The sequence below is a fragment of the Rhipicephalus microplus genome, chromosome 8, assembly GCF_043290135.1.
Source record: "Rhipicephalus microplus isolate Deutch F79 chromosome 8, USDA_Rmic, whole genome shotgun sequence".
Lineage (NCBI taxonomy): Eukaryota > Metazoa > Arthropoda > Arachnida > Ixodida > Ixodidae > Rhipicephalus > Rhipicephalus microplus.
In genome coordinates this window covers 54,338,388-54,358,744 of record NC_134707.1, presented here as the reverse complement: position 1 = coordinate 54,358,744, position 20,357 = coordinate 54,338,388, and the positions used below count along the sequence as shown (strand labels likewise).

Genomic DNA, 20,357 nt, shown 5'->3' with positions numbered 1-20,357 from the left:
GCTGTGAAAACAGCTAGAGTAGCCCGGACTCCTAGTAAACAGGGTAGCACAGAAGATCTGCAACTTAGGACAACCAAAATAAAAGTGTTGCTGAATGGGCATTCAAAGAAAAAACAATGAAAGATTATAATTGAGGCATAAAAAAAGCTAGTCGCTAGATCACGTCAGTAGATAAACACTAATTGCAACGTTTTAGTGATATGCTAGATGTGTCAATGTTATGTTCCCTAATTATGCGGTTTAGAAGAGTATGCAGTTGAGACTTTAACATTCGATTTTCGTATTTTGTTCTACATTTTTATATGCACCACACTTAAGGTTGACGTACATTAAAAGCAGGAAAATTTTTCTCTAACCTTGCTATTCTAGCAATTATATCACTATTTTTCAATAAACCAAACTTATATAAACGACTTAGTTTGCAATCATATATTGATAAAACCTGAATGTAGAAATTTTTTTCCGCTGTGTGGTGATTTTGCTGTGTGGCAGAATTGCCACACAGCAAAGTTCTGCCACACAGCAGAATTCTGCCACACAGCAGAATTGCCACACAGCAACGCTGCCACACAATCCTGCTGTGTGGCTGCAATGTGGTAATTTACAGGCAAGACGCAAAGCTTTATTTTGCAAAATGGAAAATTCGCTAACGTTAACAGTTGTCATTGTGAACCATGCAAAAAAGCATATATCAATAAAAATGAAATCAACAAGGCATATATGAGCATGTTTACAGGAACAGGGAAGTACTATCAATGGTGGCGCATAACACAAACTATCCGAGGTAGTTTACTAATAATGTGGTTCACGCGATCATCCCATGCCATAGTTTGTGTAAAATACTCGCCAAATATTGAAAACTTTTGACGACTTCACTTTCCGGGTTATTTATTGAAATGGTAGGAAACATAACTTGTGTGTTGCGGGGAGATATAACCCAGATTTCTTTTTATTTATATTTAGTCTGAGAGAGTTTTCTTGTGCCCTTGAGTTAATTTTAGAAAGTGCGGTATTCGCTCGACTACCTAATTTGCTGGTACATCTACTTAAAAAAAAAAAACTCGTATCGTCAGCGTAGATGTGGGGCTGAATCATCAGTACGAACTATCTTATTAACGTAAAGTACACAAAGAAGCGGTCCCGAAATGCGTACCTGCAGGACGCATGTTTCAATTTATTTTGTTGTGGAATTATTTCCTTAATTACGACCAACTGAGTGCGTTGTTGCAAGTATGAAGTGATCAATCTGTGTGCAACGCCTCTTATACCATAATGATCCCAGTTTTGTAGCATAATTTTATGATTAAACAAATCTAAGGCCTTTGAGAATACAAGAAAAAGACCGACTACCATATTTTACGGTTCAAAATTTTCTGAGTGTATTCTTTTTGTGTCAGAAGCGTGAGCTCAGTAGATTTATTTTTCAGGGAGCTTTACTGTGCCGAAGTAATGAAGTTGAATTAGACGGTAAAAGTGGTCCAACGTTTAAAATTATTTTCTCCGTACTATTCGAGAATACAGGTAGAATCGATATAAGTCAGTAGTTGGACCTGTCATGCTGGGACCCTTTTTATAGATAACTGTCATTTTTGCTATCTGCATGTTTCGCGGGAAATGTCTTGTGGACAAACATATGTGAAAAATGTAGGTGAGACAAGGTGCTAAGATGTCAATAACATAGTTGAATGGTTTCATTCGAACATTGTCCGCGTCTGTGGCTTTGCTGTTACTGAGTGCAAAGAGGTCGCTAATGATTCACTCTCTGAAATTGGCTCTTGAATTACTGCTTGGTTGTTTCAATTATTATTATATTTTAGAGCAGTACTACTAGTTGTTAGCGAAGTGAGGTGTTGGGCTAGTTGATTTTGGTATGACTGTAAAAAATTGCGCTCCAATTGCTACTGTCCAATCACTACTGCTTGTTGTGCTACCAACTGACGAAAAAAAAAATATTTGTAATATACATGAGCTAGTTGAGGCCCTTGAATTTCTGTACCATCTTTTACAATTTTTGTTAATGCCCCCGGCGGCTCACTAAGCGTAGTGTGAGGTGCTTTCCAAACGTTTTTTGTGCGCCTTTGCTTTGAGGTAAATGTGTTCGAATAATATAACTTCTCTTCATCACGAAGGTGTTTGGTGACAAAATTTCGGTGATTTTCAAATGCCGTGAGGGCTTCATGGAATTTACGGACTTACTATAAATAAATTTTCATTGTTTCTTTGAAACTGATTGAGTGGCAGTTTAGACTTCAATGATCTCGCACACCTCAGGAGTATTGAACAATGGTGCACGTTAAAATAAAATGTACATTAAAATGCTGAACACACTAAATTTAACTGTCAAGTTATTCATATATATGAAGTTTGAGATAAATTTGAAGGGGTGCCACTCGAAAGTTTCTGCCCTTTTACAAAGTTTCCTAAATATACACTAGAGGAAACTCTGACGCCAGTGTCTATGGGAGCTGCAACGCACGGCCCTTCAGCGAGCATGGGAATGATGGGTAGTACACAAATTTTTCCTATTATTGTACTTTTGGCGTCATTTGTGTTCGCGTGGTTTGGAGCTTTTACATTTGAAGCATTTCTTAGCGAATTTCGGTGACTTTGAGCGTATCTATCGATCCATCTAAAAGCCGCCTACGACATTTAGCCCTCCTGACCGTTTCGATAATGGTACCGATAGTAAAATAAATGGCATAACATGATGGTATGCGAGCATAACTGGCTGGCGGTAATATGAAAACCAAGTCATGAATGTCATGAATGTCATTATTTACATTTCGTGGTCTTGCTACTCTTGCGGTAGTTTCGTTCACATGACATATTGGAAAACCGATATGGTATGAAATGAATCCATGGCGAACATAACTGACGAACCCTAATGTGGAAATCATGACATCTCTATCATCTAAGTCATAACAACACGTTACGCTCATGATTCGCTCGCGGCCGTTTCGCTAGCTTTATATATACCAAAAATTGGTATTACGTGACGTGAATAAACGGCGAAGGTATATGACTGGTGCTAACATCATAATCATGAGATGCGTGTCTTGTAAAAACAGCACTACATGCCACGCTCATGATGCGCTCGTGGTCGTTCCGCTAGCTTCACATATACCAAATTTGACATTACGTGACACGAATGGACGACGAAGGTAAATGACACGTCCGAACATGATAATAATGATATGCGTGTCATGTAAAACGTGACTACCTGCTACGCTCACGGTGCACTCGCGGTGGTTTCGCTAGCTTCACATATGCCAAACTTGGTATTACGGGACGTGAATGAATGAGGAGAGTATATGACGGGTGCAAACATGGTAATCATGACATGCGTGTCATGTACGGTATAGTTTACGTATGCCTCGTGACGCTGTGCTGACTTTAAAGTGACATATATTATCCTTCCTAACTCATACTTCTTATATCATTCATTCCTACTGTACGTGGAATGTGCCATTTGTTTTTCACAAAACAAAAATCAGCAAATGTTCAGCGCTTGCGCTTCTCCACTATAGTCTTTTAGGCTTACCATTTCAAATCGGGTAACTAAATTCAAAAGGCTTTGTTCTTTCCTTTGAAACAAAACCGAAACACGGCAATAAAAGAAGCCATAAGCGCGATTCGCGGTCCGAACGTACGAAGACTAGGTGAATACGTATACTACCCATCATTCGCATGGTCGCTCAACGATCACCGCACCAGAGTCCCCTTCAGTTAACTTTAACGCGATAGCATTAAAGAGCTCGTGTCGCCGAAAAGCCGCCGCCGGCGTCGGCCCCTTTGCTTCTGAGCGAAAAATCGTCTGTGCGTCTGTGACCGAAAAATCAAATTACTGAGATAGCCACGGGAGGCCACTACTCGTCCACGCGTGCGCGCGCAATCACACTGGAAAAAGCCGCGCATTCCAAAAACAAAAAATCAAGTGATCAAGGTCATGAGACGCGGTAGTTTCTCTGCCCTGCCACCTGCTCTGCTTAGCTTCCAGCGTTTTCGTAGGGACGAGAGAAGAGATAATGAAATTGCAGCATGCGACAAACCTTTGTAACTTCACTCGCACTGGAAGGATTCTTACAACTTTTGCGGTGTTGAATTCGTGAGGCAATAAGCTTTTATAGTGAATCCTTTCTATGGTTACTGGAAAAAGTGTTTCAGGGCCCCCTTAACTTATTTTGTTGGACAGGTGTCACGACGAAAATGAGCCCATTCACCGATAATATCACGTGCTGGTCCAAATTACTGTGTGCGTGTTTGTGTGCGTGCATGTGTATCTAACAAAACACATGAATAAGTATGCACTTAGCGGCTGAAGGGTGCACTAGGGGCCGGATTTTGCTATCGCGTTCAACTCTTAAAGGCGAAACTTAAGTGTCCCCCAATATTTTGGAAACTCTATGCTTTGCCCCTTGGCCTTAGCACATGAGGGGTGGGTACAGGGACTCCCGGAACCCCTCCCCCCTCCCATGAATTACGCCACTGCTTGTAAATATGAACCGACTAGCCCAGCAAAGAGTGCTTCTAGACATGTCGCTTTGTTCCGATGCATGCAGGATATGTACCAGTACACGTGTGGTGAATGGCATGCGCTGGACGACAAGGGCAGGCCTATGACTTACCAAGAGTACGTGAACTACATCTACGTCACTGCAATACACGCAAACATTACCGGGGGCGCCACAACAGGAGCACTGTGCCACAGCGTTCAACCAAGAGCCAAAATGGGATGCATATACAGCTCCTGCGTCGCCTTCTACACCACCAGGTGTGCCTGTGCGTCTGTGTAAAAAAGCGCGACACCATGTTTTGCTGACAAATTATAGTACGGCACCGTTTGAGAAGACCAAAGGAGCTCCACTCAAATGACCGAACTTCGGTAGCTGATCGCCTACGCCAGGGGCTAAACACCTGGGCCCCTACTAATGACTGTATTCGTCTCATAGTTTTAGAGATATTTTAGTAGGTATGCTCATACGACCTACAAAGGCATGAGTAGTTATAAGCGCTCTCTTCATGACGCCCTCTCAGCGGTCACCATGTGTTGGTTTGTATAATCGCAAAACAACACTAAGGATCGGGGTCCCAATTTTAGTTATACTGGAAATCGATATCAATACGTTCGTAGAATCCCTGGTGCGAAGTTCCCCTCTAAGTAACCACTATCGAAATGTGAGGCATTGAAAAGAGTTTCTTTCAAAGGGAAACGTGAGATAATACTACTTTACCTCCCCCGCTCCCCCTCTTTCACATTTTACGCTGTTCTGACCCTTGCTGGGGTTTATTTTCATGAATACAGCCCGCTAGCTAATCTTCGTACTCTTTATCTACATGTTGAAAACAGTAGAGCCCAATCTACTTGTTTATTAAGCCTCTAGATAAGGTGGGTTCGAGATCCCAGGCTTACTAGTTTGAAAAAAGAGTCTCGTTCATGCAATCTTCAAAGTTCTCCGAACGCTGGCCATTCACCCAGTGACGTCAGTCCACAATGCGCGCCCATTGGTTGAAGCTTGTGTGCATCCCCCTTTTCGGAGAAATCACCGCGGACTTCATTTGTTGCATCTCACTTCACTTCGCTTGCGAACAGATTGATTGATTTGTGGGGTTTAACGTCCCAAAACCACCATTTGATTATGAGAGACGCCGTAGTGGAGGGCTCCGGAAATTTTGACCACCTGGGGTTCTTTAACAAGCACCCAAATCTGAGTACACGGGCCTCTAACATTTCCGCCTCCATTGCTTGCGAACAGAGGCGCACTTGGCACTCATCTCTGCAAGAAACCCGTGCTGGGTTGCTTCCGTTGTATACATAAGTACTCTGGCATGCCTAATCGAAGTGCTGCGCATACGACTATTTAAACGTTATTCGTCTGATATAAATTGAATTTCCCGAAAGTTAATGCAGTAATTGTTGCTAAATCTTGTGAGGCAAGTCATGTTTCTGACTGAAAGCAAGTGACACGAACTTGTTTGTCTAATAAAATGACCTACCTGAAGTGTGTATAAGGTGTTTGATGCCACAAAAATGAAAAAAGTGTAATCGGATGGAGCACCAATATTTATCTTAAAGCAATTCTGTGGCTTCAGATAGTGCGTAGCTATAACAGGCCCACAGGCCGGAATATTTTTTGCGAAAAGGTAGAGGGGGGAGGAGTGATTGCTGAAGGCCTTGAGTTGTTACGGAAAAACTCCATCGAAATTTCTGTGTGGGCCCGAGCCCGTAAGCTCCCACGGTTCTAGCTACTGCCCTGGTTCTCTAGTTGTAAGCGACTACAGTTATCGTGTATGGACTCCTGAACAGGTTTGTTCATTGTAAAGAAATAAGCCACCTGCTAGATCACTCGACATTCATCGTGTCTGTTAAATCTGAAGAGATCGCGTAGCTCGTAATGGGTCTAAATTCCAAGTAAAGCACCGCGTACCTTTTATTTCGGCGGAGAAACGCTTCGAGATGGTGCAAATCAAAGTCTCGTTCACACCTGCGACCAGCAGTGGTCGCTAGACTCTTTGCCAATGGGTTCAAATGGATTGTGGTAAGGTAGATGGGTGGTAGTATTGGTTTGGGTTCACTTTGAAGAATTAAGGAGGCAGCGCTAGAACGAATACCAAGAACGAAACATCCTGTTTTTATCTCAACTTTTTCATTCATCCTAGCTCTGCCACCTTTTTCCTTCAATATGGTTACAAACGGGCGGCTTTCATCTAAACACGAAAGCTTTGGCCCAGAGGCTCGTTGCTCGATATCACATCAGCATGACTGCAATCTCAAAGCTCTCAAGCAATCATATGTGAAGGGACATTACATCATCTCAGTTTACGCGGCAAAGGCAACGCTAGTCATATGCAAGATGACACGAGTTCTTGGGGCCTACGAGTATAAGAAACCCGCAGGTGTGATAATCGGTTGCCTTGAGTCGCGTTTGGGTCATGACGGGTGCTAGCTGCAGGTTATAATGAGCATTTTGTTGTAGGCTTCTCGTTTTGCTTTAGCGATGTGCATCGGGCATATAACTTTTTTTTGTTCATGATAAACAGGAGCTCCAGCCTTCAGGACCTCCTGGCTGCCGCAAAGATAAACCCCAAAGAGTGGATGAGCATCAAAGACAACGTGCTGCTGTTCAACCTCCTCGTTAGCACGGTACTCAACACCCACTTAACGTCGGTGTTGAACATCACTGTTCGAGACCCTAAAACGGCCATCATCGAGATCGGGATGTGCATCTCTTGCTCCTCTAGTGAAGCCGACTTTTTGCAGTTTCTTCTGGACGAAGCCGTCGCAATCAAGGTCTGGGTATAGAGCTGTTTTCAGAGTATTTCTGCAGTGCGGCCATGTTATGAGTAGACGCCGGGTTTTTAGGCCTTAAAAATGGGCCTAAACTCCAGAAATAGGCATGAAAAACAACGTTTAGGTGACACAAAAAGACAGGCAAAACATGTTTTAGGCTTGCGCCGTTGCACATGCAGGTAAAGTAAATTTTCTCACTAAAACAAACAGTTTCAAAACAGATACGTGCAAGATTTGTTTCTATACGATAAAAAAGCATGAAACTATACTTTTTTATGGTGACACAAAGGCGCCAAACTTGATAATTTATAGCTATGAATTGAATTTTTCCGATATGGTTACCATAATACGGCCTCTCTTTTCATTCTCTAGCATGTTGAGTCCAGTGTCCACTGCCAAATCAACACGCCCATTTGTTCCTTTCAGCTGAGCATCACTAAGAACGGCAGCGCTATCAGAAGCAAATAGCCCGACATTAAAAGACCAGAGATATGTCTTGTCTTGGCAGGGTATAAACACTTACGGTTGAGTTCTCACCCGTCGATGAACGCCTTGAGTGATAAATTATGACGGAAACAAACTCTGCACACATATTCCTTTTTTTTCTTTTGACGGTAATCAACAGTTTCGCATTCGCTGATAACTAGCACCGTGTCAGCACGGCGACCGTTTACCGGCAATGCATTGAAATAGAAAAGTAAGTTGAACGCCATAGAGTTCCGGACAATCAGTGTTATCGGTTGATTGATTTGTGGGGTTTAACGTCCCAAAACCACCATTTGATTATGAGAGACGCCGTACAGGAGAGCTCCGGAAATTTTGACCACCTGGGGTTCTTTAACGTGCACCCAAATCTCAGTACACGGGCCTACAACATTTCCGCCTCCATCGGAAATGCAGCCGCCGCAGCCGGGAATCGAACCCGCGACATGCGGGTCAGCACCCGAGTACCTTAGCCACTAGACCACCGTGGCGGGGCAATCAGTGTTATCGGATAGTTTGAATACCTTGCACTAGTTGCACTGAAATGGGAGCTTAAAGATCGTTCATAGGAGTGCTAATTTTATAAATAGGGCATTTATAGGCACCTATTGCTTGGTGCCTATAGGCATTTAGACACGAACACCAAAATTGGGCGTTTCTACGCGCTATAGAAACACTACAAAAACGCTTTTTCACGCCTAATTGGAACTGATGTATTGAATCGGCACGGTAAGCACGTGAGAAAAAGAATACGCGTTCACTGAAAATATCATACTTATTCATAAGTGTCTCAAGGGAAAACTGTTTATAGGGCCCTTTCTTTCCCCGCGTTTCAATCATGCACTTGGGACGGTGAGAAGACCACGTTTGGACAACTGTGCTTGCAGAATGTGATGCACTCCCATTAAGTGCGAAGGAATAGGGTCTTCCCTGCGACAGCCCTCACTCCGTTCCTGACATGTCCGCCTGAAACACGTCCAAGGTGAAGGTCATCATCTTCATTTCCCTCTATTGTATTTGAAGTTTGTTTACTCAAGGTTCTCTGCAGCAATATCGATAGCGGGAGTAATGAGTATTAGCGCGTTCGCCCGAGCGTTGTCAGAAGGCGTTGCCGAGCGCGACCCACTACCCCCCTCCTCTACACGATTCCCGCTTCTGGTTCAGGCGGCAAAAAATACCACGGATTGAAGGAAGTTTGAAATTAAGCAATGAATCGGTTTAGATTGATAAATCATTCTAACACAGCTTTAATACTGTCGTATGTTTATTAATACAGGAGAAAATTAAGGTCAGTGCTTGGTTCACTATATCACCTGCCAAAATCCCCACGCGGGATGTCACCTATTTCAAAGTATGCCTTAGTATTTCCAGGTCATTCTCTTAATTAAGTTCTAAAAACTTGGTGTTTCAATTGTGGTACCCCCTGAGAAGGCCGTTTACTTTATGTTTACTGCCTAGGATTCACGTAGAACTTTCTACATGAGCCGAAATATTTGACATCGTAGTTTTTGATGAGAGGTTTCCAAAGTGGTGTATATAGTGCCACGCTTTTTTGTTTGCGCGGTTTTGTAAATTGTTCTTTCGCAACAAGCGCGTTTTTTTAAGTCTAGTCTTCACCTAAGGAGGGCTGACCAAAGCGGCAAAGCGAAAGCGGACGGAAAGTGATGCGGCAAGTGCGTTCGGTCTCGTAGCAATTTTCTGCCGAGGCTCGTCGCTTTGCCGCAGCCAATCAGAGCGCACGTGGTGAAGGCGTGGTGGTGGCGCTGGTGCAATGCCACATAGAAAAAATATTTTCACGCCTGTTCAATGCCGGTGTGACTTCACTCGTTTTGCTCGAGTACCGCGCGTACCTGACACTGTCAATTCGTTGTCGCCTAAGTCTCCCATTGAAAGATGCAGTGTCCGTGGTGACTTTTACATGCCTAACAGCTTTACGCTGTCTTTTGTGTCAAAGAAAGTGCTGGTTTAGGTAAAGTATTACACTTGAAAGCATTTGGAGATTTGCGCGTGTGTTACGAGACAGTCGCAAAATTATAATACCGCAATGAAACGGTATGACCACCACTAAAAACACACTATGCAAAAAACTGCCGCACTAAGCAATGCAACAGCATTCCTGCAATACTTCTCAATCGAGTGAACAGAGGTAGTACAAGAAGTCGATGGCGCTAATTGTCAATAGCAAAATGTTTACCAACACTGAAGGGAAAACGCCGCCTGTTTTGAAAACGTATACTGCCACGCGCGTTAACTATTTTAATGCCAGGGCTTACGGCAAGTCTGAAGCACACATGACACCTTTATTTTAGAGCAAGAACAAAACATGGTGGGATATGGTGCCATTAGAATGACTTAAAAATGTGTAGTATGGACACACGTACCTCCAGGTCACGAAAAAAAAAAACGGATGTTGACGTCAGCTTGACGGATGACACCCTCTCATCTCGTTCTTCCGTCGTCCTTAGTAAATGCGAACACTCAAAACTTCGGTTTCTTTGCCGCGACAATCTGCCACGCAGCATCGCCCAACTGTTTGGATTTGCAGCCATACCGATTACGAATATCCAGTGCACAAAGCGCATCACATATCCCCGCGGTAGTTCACGGACACACACACACACACAAAAAAAAAAACGGTCTCCTCGAGTCGCCAACAAGCACAGCAGCACGCCACGAAACCGTCCGTCAGGCTTGGCAGTCCATGTCTGTCGAGCGACGGGGAGCAAGCGTAGGCACATCTGTGCAGCGAAATACACCAATCTAAACGGAGTGACGTCAGAGACCACGGCTCTGTGAACAGGCCTGAAATTGTCTTAGCAGGCCTGTAATGAAAACGGTGAGCAGGCCTGAAATTATCTAGGTGGCATTGACTGGTGTACCTTTGGGAGGAGAACTGCCACGTGATAGCAACACTTGCGCGAAAGCGCGAGCTCCCCGCAGCTTCTGCCACGCGGCATGCCAAAGGAGGCGTGCAGTCTGAACAGCTGCACGCACTCGCCGCTTCAAATATCCCGCTTGCGTGCTTTGCCGCACCGCCGTCGGTGTGAATGGGTCATGAGGCCAGTCGGTTGATCAGCTGGCCGGCGTTGCGTTCGCCGGTCAGTCAACAAACTTTATTGAAGTCCTAATGAACTAACAAGTCGCAGTTGCCGGCCGCTTCTAAGTGAGAATCGGAAGCGTCAGGCTTGGTCTTCCGGTGGCTAGCGCGCCCTTGAAACAGCCCTTGGTTGTTTCTGAGGATCACTGCTTTTATGAGCTTCTTCCCAGTCATCTTGTTTATTAAAGGAGACGTTTTGTAATACAGACGCTAGGGCACAATACCCCTCATTGCACTCAGGGCAGTATTGTTTTAGGATTATTGCTTTTTTTTATTGTTTTCATATCTTGTCACTTCGTGTCATCTCTCGGTGTCTGTCCGTCTAAACTGTGCATAGCATAGCCTTTTATGGGAAGCAAGGGCAAAATCAAGGGATGTGAGGGTGAGTGCAGACGAATAAAGATAGCATAGCCAGGTATTGTACAGCACAGTCATTCGCAGCAGAGTACCGAGGGTGCGGGCAAGCGGTGCCATGCTGGCAAAAGTGATGCCATTAGCAGGCACAGCCCGGTCGGGTAATCCATACGCTGCGAGCATCTTGCAGTACTTTTGAATTACCCTAAATGAATAAAAAAAAGAGCACAATTTTGACTATATGTTCGCTCCGGAGAATAGAACTCTCAGTTATGCGTTTTGGCTTTCAATGTCATTCATTTGAGGATCGTTTTACGTTCGCCTTCCCAGGTCGTGGATTCCAAAACCGTCCAGCGGCTTCATGCAGACTTCGTCCGCTTGGACGGAGCGCTGAAGAAGGTGCGACCGGCACTTCCGGGAGCACCAGTCATGGAAGCACAGGAAAGCATGCTGGGTACCGTGGACAGACTGACCTGGCAACAGGCTCTACTTGCCTCCAAAGCCGGCTTCAAGGTTAAAGTCGATGAACTGGAGCTGCTGTCGTCGAATTCCGACGGCGTCGGGAAATTCGTGGAGATGCTATACAAGGCCCCGGTAGAATTGGCCAGCTTGTACGAGCTGCTCGCTACGGTGGCTCCGTTCGCGGCACTGGAGCACTACGAGGCCAAGCGACGCGAGTCGACAGAGCCGTTCACGTGAGTCGGTCATCAAAACTTCGGCTTTGATTGCAGATCTTTAGATTAGATTATCTGTCTGGAGAACTAACTCGAAAAGTAGGTGGCAGGCAAAGAGAAGTGCCGCGAATAAAGAGAGAGAGAGAGAGAGAGAGAGAACACATACTTTAAGCATCCGCCTGGGACGACTGCAAGACCAAATCCATCTTTTTCGTCTCGGTCGGTGTACTGATTCTCCTCCACCACTGACCCAAAATTTTCTGCGCTTAACGGGTGCTTTGCACAGCCTCCAAGATCAGAGGCATCGCAAGTCTTCTGCGTTTGCTTCGTGATCGGACCAACTGCGATCAAGCGACCATGCCACGAGACGACGGGATGAGGTCACCATACGGTGACTTTACAAACCCTGGCGATCTGTGGCAACGGGTAGACGCAGGCCCGTAGCCAAAGAGGGTCCCCTGTAGAAACGCTCCCCCCCTGCCAAAATTCTTATGAAGGAGCGTGTTTTGCCGAAAAAAAAAAGAAACAGAAGGTGCTTTCCAGAAATACTCAAGTTCTTCAGCAAGTGTCGCATGCTATGAAAAAAAAACAAAAAAAACTTCTGGCTATGGGTCAGTAGGGGCGCCAAAACGTGATTTTTCGCCTCACTGTCTTTCCAAGTCCACACCGCTGGTTGACAGTTGTAGCGGACGGTTGGTTTTTCGCCTTTCGCGGGTGCCGCATGGCCGTCGCCATAAAGAAAAAAAAAGAAAACTTGTATGGTGCTTCAGCTGTGCCTTCAAGAGTGCAACGCGATAGCGCAATCGCACCATGTGCCTCATGGCTCGCGTCGCGTTATCGTTCATTAGGCTGACTTGCTTTTTTTCCTTGGCCACCTCAACCGTGCCCTGAGGAAAGAAACAACTGTTCCTTGAAATGGGCCAACTCAAGGTATGCAAGAATGTTTACTGAAAGTGCCAAGTGCACACTAGCCCATGATGCATTCTTTTAGATGCGGAAGCATCTTATACTCGCGCCTTGTAGTGCGCCGTCCGCACCGCTTCTCAAACAATCGACAGCTGACGCGCGCGCATGCGCCGTCGCCCACTCTTCCACCATCTGTGCATCCCTTCCTCCTCTACACACCGCGCGCGCTTCACTCCTCCACCATCTGTGCACCCTTCCTCCTCTACACACCGCGTTCGACATCTACAATTCTCCTGATTCTCCAGTGGACGCGCATGTGGCGTCGCGCTTCGAGAACATTCAACAGCTGACAGTGCATGCGCCGTCGTGCTGTATATATACTCAAGGTCGGCGCTCGCTCGCTCAGTTGCCGCTCGTCGGTTGGTTTGTACGGCGCGTCGACGTCCAAGGTCGCGGTGAAATGAATTCCAACGAATCCACAAACACAATGATCGACGTCCCTTCGACCAGCGCCGCCCTTTCGCATACGTGTGTACGTGTTCACTCATTTAACACCCCCTCCTACAACCACGTTAACCAATTTAGCCATCGACCCAAGTAAGTCGCAATTTAACACCCCATTTCACAACCACGTTAACCAATTCAGCCATCGACCCAAGTAAGTCGCACTTTAACACCCCGTTAACCAATTATATGCTCCGCATCCTCCTCAGTGTTCCCCCGAGGGAAGCTGCGGGCAATTTTTTTGCGTGTTAGTGTAGCACCCACTACACGTACTATGGCAATGTGCACACTTACGTTGCTGCACAGTCGATGCTGTTGCTGATAGCATGGGTGGGTGCATGAGGGGTCTCGGGGGAGTGCTTCCCCCCCCCCTCTACTGAACCGTACGCCAATTCAGTCTTATACTTCTATTCAGTGCAACCTTTGAGGCCATTTGCTGTAAGTCGCGATGTGGTGGCTTCTCTATTCCGGACAATAATGGCACCCCTGGATTCTATATGGTGAAGGGAAACAACGATTCGCCTATACCTTCACCACTGACAAGGCGGGACCTGTGAGATGTACGCCCTATCTTCATTCACGTTTTCTTGCGAAAGCTTCTATGAGGGCACAACGGTCGCCATTTGTCGCGCCGTATTTGCCCGCTGCTGCCGCCACTGCTAATGCCACCGCTGTCGCGCGATATCAGAAAAAAATAACTAAGTGAATAACAATATCCAGTATCAAACAGGGTTTGAATCTGATATAGGCTCTTTCCGTGGCATCTCAGTGCCATGCCAGCGCCTAAAAGTACTTCGCAAGAAGACCCTGTACAGGCTTCATGTCAAGAAGAAATGATGTACTCATTAGTAATGTAGCATGGTAGAAAAGTAAAATAACGAGCCGTCACAATTATGACTAACCAGTCGTTAAACAATGCGACTTTTCCGACGAGTGGGTCGCAAAATGCTTCCAAACCCTTGCAAATAACAGTCATAATAATTTCTCGTCATCCGCCCCAGCATCAGCAATGTGGACATAGTGCCTAACAGGTGTGTCCCTGGTATACATACGGCACTTCTCTCGAGAATTTAAACTAATGAGGATGCTTTTCTAATTCGTAAAAGTTATATCTTACAGCGTAGTAGGTACCGCGGAAGCGTACTGCTATTAGAAGCCGACGAAGCCCATCGGGTCCCCACAATCCGTTTCGCCGGACATCAATAAATTCGTCTCGCTCAATCACCCCCGATAACGTATGTAATATACCGCGGTAGAAGAATAAACTGACGATCGCCATTCACTCATAAAGAATTACGTAGCCAGCGGGTCTTATAACGGAGCCCTTTGTAATGAGTGGAACGTTTTTATGTTTTCATCGTCCCAGGTGGTCGAAATTTCCGGAGCCTTTCACTACCGCGTCTCTCATAATCATATGGTGGTTTTGGGACGTTAAACCCCACAAATCAATCAATCATGTTTTCATCGTCATCGGCCACCGCGTCAGTAGAGAGAGAGAAACAGAGAGATGTGATGCAAAAAGGCAGAGGGGTTAACCGGAAAACAAACATCCGGTTGGCTAACCTGCCCTGGGAAAGGGGCAAGAGGCCACATCAAAAGTGTGCTCATGATGGCTTGCATATCTGTAGCTGATACTTCGCTTCTGCGCCGAATCACGAGTTATAGCTGTGGACGCTTCTGTACTTTACAAATAATAAGATGTATCATGCACTAAAGTACATTGCAAGTCTACCTCTATTATAAGGCCCCAAAGAGAAGAAGCAACTGTTTTCAGTGAAGAGGTAAAGGGGAATTCAGGAGCTGACTGGGTGGTGCCTTGGTCCAGGGCTCCGCTGGCTTGAAACTGAACCTGAACTGGCATCGTATATGACAGGTTCTAGAAATTTCGCTCGTCCAGTTTTCGCACCGAGTGTGCCAGGCTTCCTGCGCAGGCCTGGCGTTTTATTTTCTCAGAATCTCTGGTGGAGTTTGTTTTGCTTTTAAAGACGATAGCATTTCTTGGGGTCCTTCGACGCAAGAATTTTGACGTGTCTGTCGATTTTTCTGTTTGTCCACCGTTAACGGTACCCTAAACGACACCAAAATGACCTAAACGATACCCTAAACGGCCGACCCCATCCGCAGCGCCCACCAATATTGCTCAAGATTCAGCGTTCATACTTGTGTGATTGTCAATTAAAAAGCAATTATTGCGCATATCTGAAGCCCCACACCAGCACGTCAATATTCTTTACGTGTGTCTTTTTATTAGACAAGACATACATAAGTAATTCTAAGGACCGTAGCGCTTAACACGCTGCGCTGACCATGCAACGCTTGCACGAAAATGTAAGTGTTCCCAACGCTTTCCTAAGACATGTTGGTGGCACCTACCCGACGCCTTGCCTTCTGCACCTTATCACTTCTAACACGGGCACACACGCCCATCTCAGAGCCGCAACCTTCGTTTTCCAAGATAACTGCCAGATAGCGCTCTCGTCTCACGTGTGACGTGGCTTGATGTGCTCGTTCGCCTCCGCTGCACGCTCGAGGCACTCTAACGCAGCGCCTCCAGAATACCATTCACAAATTTTCTTGCGCAGAACATCAAATAAACGTTTTGTTCTCTCTCTCTAGACGCAATACTACCGTCTTTCAACGACATTTGCAGTGTAAATTGCAGACACGGTGCCAAATTTTATTTCGGACTCGACAAACGGATATGAGGAGACGGGAGGATGTTGGCACTTTGGTTTGCATTATGTGGGGAGGGTAGTACTACGTCTATGCACGGCTCACGGTAAAGACAAAGCTAGTCTGAGCGCATTGTAATTAATTGCTCTTTTAAACACCCAATCGTGAGTAATTCACATTAGTTGTGTGGCACGTGGTGTAATTTTAAGCTTCGTGTCTGCAATATCTCTCTTTCGAGCAGCTGGCTAAAGGTCGTAATGTTTGAACGTAGTGGTAAATTCTGTCATGGACTCGCTGCTCAGTCAGTCAAAAAGTTTTAGGTAGTACAGACAAAGCGTTCTCTAATATTTTTGGGAAGTAGTTGCGGTTCTAAAGGGAACTAGCTCACACGATCGTCTTTCACAGCTGAAGCAGGGTTCCTATAGGTGGAGCTGTTGTATGCTCTCGGTCGCAGGGCTTGGTCGAAGTGCGTAAACAACATGGCCTTTCTTTTCACCGTACCTTTCGACACGGCGGTCGCGTCCTGGCTGGGCACGGAAAAAGCAGCCGTGTACTTCAACAACATGTGGAGCAGCGTGCGTCTAGCCGGAACCAACGCACTCCACCTTGGCACTGACTTGGACATCAGCAGGGACGATCTCATGGCAGCCTCCCTCGGCGACCAGGGTGAGCATGACATAGCGCCCGCGATAACTGCTCCTGGGCACACATGTAGCTTTAATTTTATCCCTCCAATCATTCACCGCACCCACCGATAGGGGTACGAGGACAATGAAAGAGCGTTGAGAACTTGAGAAAGGTCCTCAGGATAATTCATCGTCCCAACCATGCAGTGCTTGTGCGAAAGGGCGCGTTGACATCATAGATAGTCTTGGCTTGTACCAAAAAAAAAACCAGGTATGCCACCTAGTTGCTATCATGTACGCCCATTTTTACCACTTCCGTCCTAGAAGCCTTAGGTTCTGGCGCTTATGCCACATGTGGGAAGCTCCCGAGTACGATGCGCCTGAACAATAGTGATTGGGTCTTATAATAATTGTTGTGGTTGTACAATCCCAAAGCCAGGAAATGATTCTGAGAGTCGTCATAGTGGATGGTTCCAGAAGAGTATTCTCCCTGGGACTTCTTTCACGGGCACTATATTTTTTAGAAAATGGTGCCCCATCATTTTACCTCCATCGCATTGTGACCACTGTGGCGGGAATCCCATAGCGTGACCTCTGGGTCAGCAGGCAAACAAGCAACATAATGAATAGACCACCGTGGTGTGGGAATTCACCTTTATAATCACTTACAACTCTATAAGCACACGCTCCACCTCCGGGGGGTGGCACGCCTGTTACTCTTCTGTGTGAGAACGCCGTGCCAGGCCTGCAGGGGGCTACCGCACCCCCATCAAAAGCTCTGGACAATTAACGTGAATTTGCGATTCCTTCAGAATTGGAGCAATTGTAAGTGGTCTGTAACTATACACTGGCATCGGTGCCACTTAGATCGATCAAGCGACGACGTCACGCGATGATGCCACTGCGTGGCTTCACCTTGTGTGAATCCGCAGTGACGACACGATGACGCCACAGGATGACGTCTTCGCGTGATGGTTTTTTTGCATCCTCCCTGCTGACGTGACCTATTGTATACGCCGGTCGTTTTTCGCGTTTGGTGAGCCGTTTAAGAGTTTCGTCATCGTAACGCTACACTCGTATTCGTGCACGCAGAGGTCTCCGGACTCAACGACCCGGCTTTCGACGAGAAATACGACGAAGACTTTCTGGCCAACTTAGTTCGCTACCAGCGGCGTGGCAGGCGTATATTCCGGAATTCCGACTACTGGAGTGACGTCTTCCACTATTACCTCTTCATGCCGACCAACTACTTCATACCAGACTACTACTACGCGGGCGCCACCGAGGAAACGCTCAACTCGGGCACCCTCGGGGCGCTGACGGCCATCATGCTGTTCGGTATGGGCCTGCCGGACGTCGGCTCCCAGCCGACTAATTACGCCGAATGCTTGGCCGAGTATTCGAAAAAGACGCTCAGCCTGGAAGTAGAGCCAGGCGACTGGTTCAACATGACGCGGGCTCGCTGGGCCGTCGAGGTGTCGTTGGCAGCGACCCATATGGAGGACGACACGCACCACCAGAAGGAGGTGGACGCGCTGCACTACCTGAGATACGCGCGTACTTACTGCGGGAAGAACGGCACAGAGATAGCGCCGCTGCATTTCGCCTTGCGCACTTCAGCGAACTTCGACCGAGTGTTCGATTGCGCATATTCGTACCCGCCCATGAAATGCTGACTCCGTGTTGTCCCCTCATGTAGTCTTTTATGCACGAGTGTATTACCTCTTTGACATAATTATGATTTCCTTGGCACCATGCAGTTCAGAAATGTCAGTTATTTTTGTATTACACGCGCGAAATTGGGCACCTTTATTTAACGTCGTGAAATGGTGATCTTTGTGTATAACGGCTACATGCTCGGAGTAGGTCCATAACTACTATCTTTCACCCTGGCTGCATCTGAAGACAACACCGTGATAATAAGCGCACAGCATTTAAGGGCCTGGGCGGTCACGTTTTCATATCTTGTCATTTCATATCATCGCTCGGTGTCTGTCCGGCTAAACTGTGCATAGCATAGCCTTTCATGGGAAGCAAGGGCAAAATAAAGGGAAGTGAGGGTAAGTGCAGACAAATAAACATGGCATAGCCAGGTATTGTACAGCACAGCCATTATCAGTCGAGTACCGAGGGTGCGGGCAAGCGGTGCCATTAGCAGGCATATGGCCCGGTCAGTGTAATCCATACACTGCGAGCATTTTGCCGTACTTTTGAATTGTCGTAAATGAATGAAAAAAAGAGCATAATTTTGACTTTATTCCAGTTCGACGGGGCGTAGGTGTGAGTGGGTGAGGGAAATGATGGAATTTTACGCATGAAGACCTCAATATGACAGCGTCTTAGCGTTATCATGCAAGCCTTAGGGGGTGCATTGAGTCTCTGAAGTCAGTCAGTGCTCCGCTGCTAAACCAAACGTAGTGGGTTTGGTCATAATCGTGACAGCAGCGCTTTCATAGGGGCGGAGGGTTAGATGCCAAGTACTCAGATTTAGGTGCCCGTTAAAGCACCCTATAGCGATTCTCATAACCATGTGCAACGGCGTGCGTCATCGTATATGATCTTGGCAGGTAATAACCCAAAAATTATTAGTCCATGACGCAAAACATTATCGCCGGAGTGGGGCTGGAGGAGGTAAGGAGGATGTTCGTTGACGTACGCGTTAATATAATGAATACACATGGCTGGGTTCTTTTTACTACGGCCCATCGAAAGGAGACAACGCTATCGTGTTTGGCCAGTAGGCTGGATGAAGATGGTCCGATATCCAGACACCTCATACGAGCTACATTCCACGGTGGAAAGCGCTTCGATTGCGCTTTTAGGTGCAAATACTCGAGTTTTCTAGTTCGAGATGGCCTGTGCAAATTGATGATGCTATGACGTTAATTAAAACTTATTATAGCGTTGTGCCAACCATATAGGGCACATCAACATAATGTTCTTTCCATCAAAAGTTGTAATAAACACTAAAATCTATTCCAAAAAATGACTGCATTCTTCGATGGATAGAGGCGTATTTGACTGGTAGGCGGCAGAGTTGTTGTTGAAGACTAAATCTGTTTCATTTGATGTGCAGTCTCTTGTGTCACACGGATCAGTCCTAGGTTCGTTATTTTTCCTACTGTTTATTAATGACATAGTAAAAAACATACAAGTTAAAATTCGGCTGTTTGCAGGTGACTGTACTTTAGCAAGGAATTTGCAGTGAGGTAGATCAGGCTCTGCTGAATCCATCTTTATTCGTAATAGCTACATGATGCTTAGACTGGCAGTTGAACCTTAACCTAAAAAAAGAACTGTTTCGATGGTCATAACACGCAAAAATAATTCATTACCACTTGTCTACGGCATCAGCTGTCATAACTTATCGTTTGTTCATGAATATGAATATCTTGCCCTAGTGACCACGTCGGACCTTAGGTGGAATAGTCCCATAGCTTACATGAAAAATAAAGTCATGAAAAAGCTTGGATATCTGAGGAAAACCTTGTCTAAACGCACGAGTAACATAAAATAATTGGCATACAAGACATACATGAAGCCACTGCTAAAATATGCTGCTCCTGTCTGGGGTCCCGACACCCAGTCAACCGTAAGTGAAATCGAGAGCATACAACGAGAATCAGGCAGATTCATTTTCACTTCCTATCATAGCCACGCATCCGTAAGTGCTTTACTACAGGACGCGGATCTTCAACCTTTAGATATTTATTAAATAAATCTCTAGAGGTTCAATACGACGCCATCGAGAA

The 20,357-nt window shown here is 45.9% G+C and overlaps 1 protein-coding gene across 1 annotated transcript in view; it reads left to right on the top strand.

Annotated features, from left to right (window-relative positions):
* Window positions 1-18,364, top strand: part of LOC142768261 (uncharacterized) — a 22,663-nt gene extending 4,299 nt beyond the window's left edge. Inside the window, exons 2-6 of the mRNA XM_075870215.1 lie at window positions 4,560-4,771; window positions 7,039-7,288; window positions 11,553-11,917; window positions 16,434-16,645; window positions 17,698-18,364. Of these exons, the coding sequence (XP_075726330.1) occupies window positions 4,560-4,771; window positions 7,039-7,288; window positions 11,553-11,917; window positions 16,434-16,645; window positions 17,698-18,281 (1,623 nt within the window). The 3' untranslated portion in view covers window positions 18,282-18,364. The remainder of the gene's footprint in view (window positions 1-4,559; window positions 4,772-7,038; window positions 7,289-11,552; window positions 11,918-16,433; window positions 16,646-17,697) is intronic.
* The last annotated feature ends 1,993 nt before the right edge of the window (window positions 18,365-20,357 follow it).